This window comes from Elephantulus edwardii, unplaced genomic scaffold, assembly GCF_000299155.1.
Source record: "Elephantulus edwardii isolate Elephantulus edwardi_28Jun2011 unplaced genomic scaffold, EleEdw1.0 scaffold00040, whole genome shotgun sequence".
Classification (NCBI taxonomy): domain Eukaryota; kingdom Metazoa; phylum Chordata; class Mammalia; order Macroscelidea; family Macroscelididae; genus Elephantulus; species Elephantulus edwardii.
In genome coordinates, this window is record NW_006399790.1 from 938,270 (window position 1) to 945,742 (window position 7,473).

The 7,473-nt window shown below is 39.0% G+C and overlaps 1 protein-coding gene across 1 annotated transcript in view; it reads left to right on the forward strand.

Annotated features, from left to right (window-relative positions):
• Positions 1 to 1,141: 1,141 nt before the first annotated feature.
• Positions 1,142 to 7,473, forward strand: part of PRDX4 (peroxiredoxin 4) — a 14,752-nt gene continuing 8,420 nt past the window's right edge. Inside the window, exons 1-3 of the mRNA XM_006885073.1 lie at positions 1,142 to 1,379; positions 3,808 to 3,925; positions 5,488 to 5,604. Coding sequence (XP_006885135.1) covers positions 1,142 to 1,379; positions 3,808 to 3,925; positions 5,488 to 5,604 — 473 coding nt within the window. The remainder of the gene's footprint in view (positions 1,380 to 3,807; positions 3,926 to 5,487; positions 5,605 to 7,473) is intronic.

A 7,473-nucleotide genomic window follows, 5' to 3' on the forward strand; every position in this document is an offset into this window, starting at 1 on the left:
TTTCCGTTTTTGGGGGGGAGGGGGAAGATGGAGTTCGAGAATTGAAATCTGTGAAAAAAGGCCACAAAAAGCTGAGAGGTTTTTTTTTTTTTAAAAAAAAAAGAGGGGGCGAGGCGGGGGAGGGGGGAGGCAAAACACCAGGCAAGGACAAAGTTCTGCGGAGGATGGGCAGGGTCAAAAACACCCTGAGGCCGATATGCGGCTACTCAGGGAAATGGCGGAACCACCCCTCACAGGTCAGGCAGGGGCCCATTCAACCACCAGAATGGCTTTGGGGACAAAATTGGCCAAATTCGTAAGGAAAAAACCCCAAAATCCCTGCCACTGAGTGTATTCCCTTGACTCAGTAGACCTCGCTAGAGTAGGCCTGCCCTCGACAGTTTTCAAGACCAACCGGAACCACTAGTGAATTCAAACCACCAACCTTCAGAGATTAGTAGGAGTTGACGATTTTAACTAGTACCAACCTTGAGATTAGCAAATAAGATGTTAACCACTATAGGAATGTTAGAAAAATAAGCAGGGTCGAAAAACGAAATTTGCTGAAGCCACCCGTTAGTCACGAGCGACGCCACAAGGAAAGAGCCTTCTCATTGGATAAAACTTGCTTTGGCGGGATTAAACCTGACGCAACGTCGCAGGCGCAGGCGCAGACCAGCTAGGGCGCGAAGGGGCGGGGCCGCCAGGGGCGGGGCTATGCCTAAAGGAGAGGGAAGGGGAGGAGGGTAGAGAGGAGGTGAGAGAGGAGTTCCCAAAAGCGAAATTCAAGCCGGTTGAGAGACAGAAACGTTAGCTTCTGATTTCTGGGGAGATGGTGTGCAGAGGTTAGGTGTGAAGGTTCTATAAAGGATAGCAGAGCCTACAACAGTGCAAAAGACAGAAAAACAGTGGAGCGGCACTTACACTGGCCTTGTCGCAGCAAGGCGCAGGCGCAAATTCAAGCTTGGGGGCGTAAAGGGGTGGGGCTGCTGTCCACGTGGCGAAGCTGGGTGGGGCGGGGCGGGGCGGGGGCGGAGCAGGTCTCGCAAGGTCGCGCCCTACCTTGGCGGCCGACGCGGTGTCGTGCGCGCGCGGTTGTTCCTTTTTGGCGGCAGAAGGAGTCGCGCTCAAGCTTAGGGACGTGTGCCTCCACTCATAAGTCATGGAGGCGACTCAACTACAGTTGTTAGCGGCGGAAGCCTTGGGCCGGAGCCGCAAGTTTCTACTACCGCTACTGCTACTCCTACTGCCTACAGGAGTTTTGCAAGGCTTGGAGTCTGAGGAGAAGCCCCGGACCCAACTAGAAAAGTGCCACTTCTTTGCTGGCGGACAAGTGTACCCTGGGGAGCCCTCTCGAGTATCGGTCGCAGACCACTCCCTGCACCTCAGCAAAGCCAAGAGTAGGTGGTGCTTCCCCTAAGGGATGGCGGGCGGAGGCGAGCGGGGCGGCCCAGAGACCACATGGACTCTGGTTGTGATAATTCCCGGGGCTCCGAGTTTGAGCAGCACCCCCTGGGTTGCCGCTGGGCCCACACACAGGTCTGGGTCTCTCCCACGGCGTGGAGGGATAGAACGAGGAGTCCACTTGCTAAGAAAAGAGTAATTTCCACTGATCAGATTTTGGAAGAGATTGTGGTTAACCCAAAAGTCTAAGATGAAAGAGGGTGGTCCTTCTAGTCCCAGGCTTGCAGATATCAGGATGTTGTGCAAACTGGAACAGTTCCTCAGACATTGCAAGTTCCTGCCACACATATTGTCTGTACTATTCGAGATTTATTTGCTTGCTTTATTCTTTCCCAATAATACTCTGGAAGTTTGAATTAATGATTCGCAGAAGTTTCGTTAAACAGAACAGGAGCTAGACAACATGTTCAGAAGGGCAAATCTCTCATTTTTAGTTTTCGTAGCATCTTAAGAGGGAAACTATTAAAAGCCATCTTCCCAAAGCGTCTTATACGTATTGAGTCCTTTGTGTTTCTCGGAAATGAACAAACGTATTACAGGGTGTAGTATTCTGTAGGAAAATGGGAAAAGAGATTGGATATTTAGGTTGATAGTAAACCTCTTGGCACACTTTTACCTTGTTAATTTGGCCTTTGATTATTTGCATTTTTGCCCAGCGTTACACGGTGAACTTTCAGGGAATGACACGTCAGACCAAAATACTTAGAAAGTTGTGGTGTGCTGAGTCTGACTATTACATTAGCCGAAAGGCAGTGGGCAGTGACTGTAGGGGAAAAGACTGCTGTTTGCTTTTCAGTAACCTACTTTTCCTACGATCATTTGAAATTCTGTAGGTGTTTATTTGACTTTTGTGGTTCTGTCACAGCATGTTCTGTGCCAGTATTAAGTAAAAAAAAAAGTAATGCTTCACGATCACGAAGCCTTGGTGTTAATTGGGATGTTATGATTTAGGATGGAGTGGGAGTGATAAATGAAAAACATTTTTTTGCCCACTTAAACATATGTATGTAGTTCTTTCCTACGGAAAGTTAACTACTTTTGAATTTTAGTTTATGGAAAGGCAAACTTGTATGCATTTCGATTTTACGTGGCTGGGAAGATATTTTTGAATGTTCAGCCAGTTAAATGTTTACTGACATTACATATATTTCTCATAGAATATAAATTCATTCCAATTCTACTCATGCAAGGAAAAAAATATTTCCCTTTACCAAAAAACCTTTTGAAATTTTAGATGCTCGCTATATTTCTTTGTAACATGTAGGATTATCTAGAACTAAAGATACTTACAATAATTTTAGGGAAAGTGCACTAACATTGCAGGGAATACAATTAACATCCCAAAACAAAATGTGTATTTATTGTTGAATGGAAAACCAATTTGCTCTGTAAACTTTCACTCAAATCACAAAGGGTTTTTTCCAAAGATACAAGAACTTTTATTCATTACATTAATTCAATACATTAAGATATTTGAATTTTTCTTTTAATTTGGACAAGCATTCATTGTTAATCTATCACTTCCTATAAGAAGAGGGAGTACATGATCCACATTGATGTATTTTAAAAAGACTGGAAGAAAAGACATCAAAATGTTGGCAATAGTTAAACTGATGGCAGTTATGATGGGGCAGTTTAAATATTCTTTATTCTTATAGATTTTACTAGAATATTAATTGTATCTAGGACAGATTTTTAATTGTGTGAAAAAATGCTTTGGGAGGTCCATTTATAGATCTTACCAAAGTAACTGCATTCTTTTTGCTGTACAAATGCATCAGTTTTTTCTTTGAACAAGCATAACAATTCTTAAATGAAGAACTAAAAATTTCCAGGTGGGAATTTATTTTTCAGATTTGGTTTTCCCAACAATGTAATAAGAATTAAGGGGTGTCATGTTAATAGATTATTACAACTTAACAATAGTATTTTAAGTAATGTATATTAAGTTTAGTACCCTTCTGCTGAGGATCCTTGATAGCTCATTGATTAAGAGTGCAACTGATAACCAGAAGGTATGTTGTTTGAAGCCAGCAGCTGCTCTAAGTGAGACAGGCCTGGTGATGTACTGTAGTAAAGATCAAAACCCAACACACTGCCATCAATTCTGGCTCATGGTGACCTCATCAAGTCGAATAAACTCATAACTGACCCTCCAGCTGATTTTCAGAGACTTTTTGCTTCCTTTCTATGTATTTTATGTATTCAGTAACATTAGTCTGAAAATGGGTTCATAGACTTTGCCAGAATTGATCCAAAGGTTAAGAAGCCCTGATACTTTGCGATTTCCCAGAGATATCCTTCTGACATCCCATCAACTTTCTCAGTGTTATAAAGCATCATGTAAATCTTTTTCTTTCTTAGTTTCCAAGCCAGCACCTTACTGGGAAGGCACAGCTGTGATAAATGGAGAATTTAAGGAGCTCAAGTTAACTGATTATCGTGGGAAATACCTGGTCTTTTTCTTTTACCCACTTGATTTGTAAGTAGTACATGTAAATAACTGTAAAACCTCAGTCAGTAATCAAGAAAGGGACCTCTAGTGGGACAGCCTGTAGGGAGTTGTACTGCTAACCCAAAGGCGGTTCTAATCCACTAGCAGCTCTAAGAGAAAGATGAGCAATCTCCTACGTGATTTTCAGCCTCAGAAACCCAGTGAAACCTCAATGGCAATGAGTTTTTAAATTTAAATTAAGACAGTACTACTTATTCAGTTCTTCATTCTTTAAAAGGCAAGCTGAAATGAGAAATTTACTCCAAAAGGCAACATCTATAGTATATTTCAGAATCATACTGACCCCAGTACTTTATACTTCTATTTGCATGGTTGTCCTATAATGTAATCATTAATGAAGTTAGAAGAGGATTTTACCAAGAAGCATAGGGGAATTGGAGAGCACTTCACTCATCTCCAAAATACAATTAATTCTCAATAGCTTATAGGATTGATATTCAAAAAAACCAAACCCACAGCCATTGAATGGAATCCAAATTATACCAAGCCCAGAGGACAAAGTAGAACTGCCCCCTTCCAAGGCTACAAAGCTTTATGGAAGCAGACTGCTTCATCTTTTTCCAGCAAAATGGCCAGTAGATTCTAACCACTAACCTTTCGGAATGCTTCATCCATGACACCAGCAGGATTTGTATAGGAATTTTTAAAAAATTAGTGAAGATTTGTGTAAATCCTTTTAAAGCTAAAACTAAACATACTGCAACAGGATCATTCCCCCTCCCCCCCACTCAGTGTGATCCTGTAGGGCAAAGTAAAATAATTGTACAATAGGGTGTCCAAGGCTGTAAATGTTCGTGGAAGCAGACTGCCACATTTTTCTCCCATGGAGCAGCTGGTACATTCAAACTGCTGAATGTCTCAATCATAATAGCACCATAGTTCCTTGAAAGGTATAAAACACTATATATAGTATTAAAGAATACTTAATAAAATGGAGAGGGTTGCTTCCAGAATGGAGACTTAAACATTGTTGACTGAGTGCAATCCCTGCAGTTTGAATCTACCAGCTAGATTCTCCCATGTGATTTATTGAGGAGCAATCTCCTCCCATGTGATCTATTGTTTTTTGAAAACCTGCTGGAAAGCCAGCTATGGGTCCATTCCAGCTCAACAGCACATAATAACAACATTAAGTTATAATAAAAAAGTTTATTGATAAATAATTGGAAACTCTGTAATATACTTTTTATTAAATAATACTTGATCAAATAATCTGACTAGTCAATCTTGAAAAGGTTTATATCTGAAAAGTATTCATAATATGCATTTTTATATACTAAAGATGTTTGTAGAGAGCTTTGGTGGCATAATGGGTTAAGAGTTGCACCTCCAACTCAAAGGCAAGTGGTTCAGATGTACCTGCTGCACTGTAGCAGTAGGATGGGAAATCTCCTATGGAATTTATTGCCTCTGAAAACCTCCTGGAGGGCCAACTCCAAGAAAAGAAAGATATTCATAAAACCAAGCTCATTTGAAACTTCAGGTAAATTTATATTTTGAGAAAACATAATTTGTTTTTCAACTTACAGCACATTTGTGTGTCCAACTGAAATTATCGCTTTTGGTGATAGAATTGAAGAATTCAGATCTATAAATACTGAAGTGGTAGCCTGCTCTGTTGACTCACAGTTTACCCATTTGGCCTGGTAAGTACCTTATATTTGTAACAGAAAACCAGATTTATACTTAACTATGCTTTGTGAACTTTGACTCAAATCACACTCACACTAATTTGAAAACTGAGGTGAATAACCTTATTTAAGGTAAAAAAAAATCACACTCACACAAATTATACTTAAATTATGGTCAGATAACTCTTAGTAAGATAGGACTGTAATTAGAGTATTGAGGATATATCGGAACTGCTATGCTAATGAAGTTATGGTCAAAATGCTTAAGGGTTTTATACGACATTTCAACATTGGGATTAAGTGCAGTAAATGAAATTTTCATAGCCAAGCTCAATTGTATATTATGTTTTATTTGTATGTATTATGTTTTTATTGTTATAAATTGATTAATCTTAATTGGAAATAATTACTTTATGCCATTTCTGTTAAACTACTTACCTGGTAAAGTTACATTCTACTTTGAATATAACTTTTCTTCATGAAACAATAAGTTATCTAAATGTTATTTAATTGTGATTTTAATGAACATTTACAGATAAGTTACATTTTTATTCTTTCATTGTTGTATGTTTTACCCTCTCTCCTCCCCAGTTCACTTTTTAAAAAATATTCATTCATTATTGCACAACTACCTACCTGTCCCACCCCAGTCCGCTTTCCATTGTACGTCTTATTCTGGGCTGTTGTCGTATGTACAATGCCTAATCATATATTCCTTTTAAACAGTTCTTTCCTTCATCTGTTTCAATGCAGTGGTCATTATCTATCCACTCTTATCCTATTCTCCTCCCAATCCCCCATGTCTGACCTGCTTTATAACAGTGGTGCTATGCAGTATTTAGCCTTTTGTGACTGAGATATTTCACACAGCATGATATTCTCCAGGGTCCCCCATGTTGTATAATGTTTAAAGAGTTCATTGTTTTTCAGTACTACATATTATCTCATTGTATGTATTTTTTTTTCTATCCATTTGTTTGTTGACAGGAGAAACAATAATTTTTTTAAAAATTCATTTTGCATGAAAGAATATTCACCTAATTAATTCCAAAGAATTGCGAATTAAAAGATTGGGGAGGGGAATCATCAGTGTTGTCAAAGGAATGAAGAGTGGCATTTACCCATACACAATTGGTTCAGTCAGTGTTCCTGGAGAATAGTTAACCAACCTGTTTCATAACTTGAAATGTGGATGGTAATGTGAATTATTTTTAGTAGTGTCCAGGAATACTTTTTTCACACAGTAGAGATGTTTGGAATAATTTTCATTTTAAACCTTAATATTCTAACAAATGTTTCTCCACTTAAAATTCTTATACACATCACAAAGTTTAGTGGGTAGAGGGAGGGAGTAAAGAATTTAGGAAAGATCCAGTGAGCCCCTGGGTAATTGTGGGCATAGATCAATGGTGATTCAGTTTATAAAGCACATTGTATGGCCATGGTTATATGAAACACAATGTGAATGAAAGAATGTATGAAACACAGTGTATATGAATGAAATAAAATGTATATGAATTTTGTATGCCAACCAATATAAAGTAATAAATTCTTTTCCATATCTAAAAAAGTTTAATTAGATGGGGAGCTATAATTGTTTTAGTAATGAATTGTATTAAATTTTTTTAATGCTGTAAGGGAGCTTTGGTGGCCTAGTGGCAAGAAGCTGCACTGTAAACCCAAAGGCACATGGTTCAAATCCACCAGCTGCTCTGAACACCCACTGGAATGTCAGCTATGGGTCAGGTCAAATTCAATGGTACATACAACAATAACTAATATGCTAGATTCTCCTAAACATTTAAAGTAACAAATCTGGACTTGGTATTAATGTTGTTGTTGTTGTTATGTGCCGTCGAGTCGCTTGCGACTCATAGCGACCCT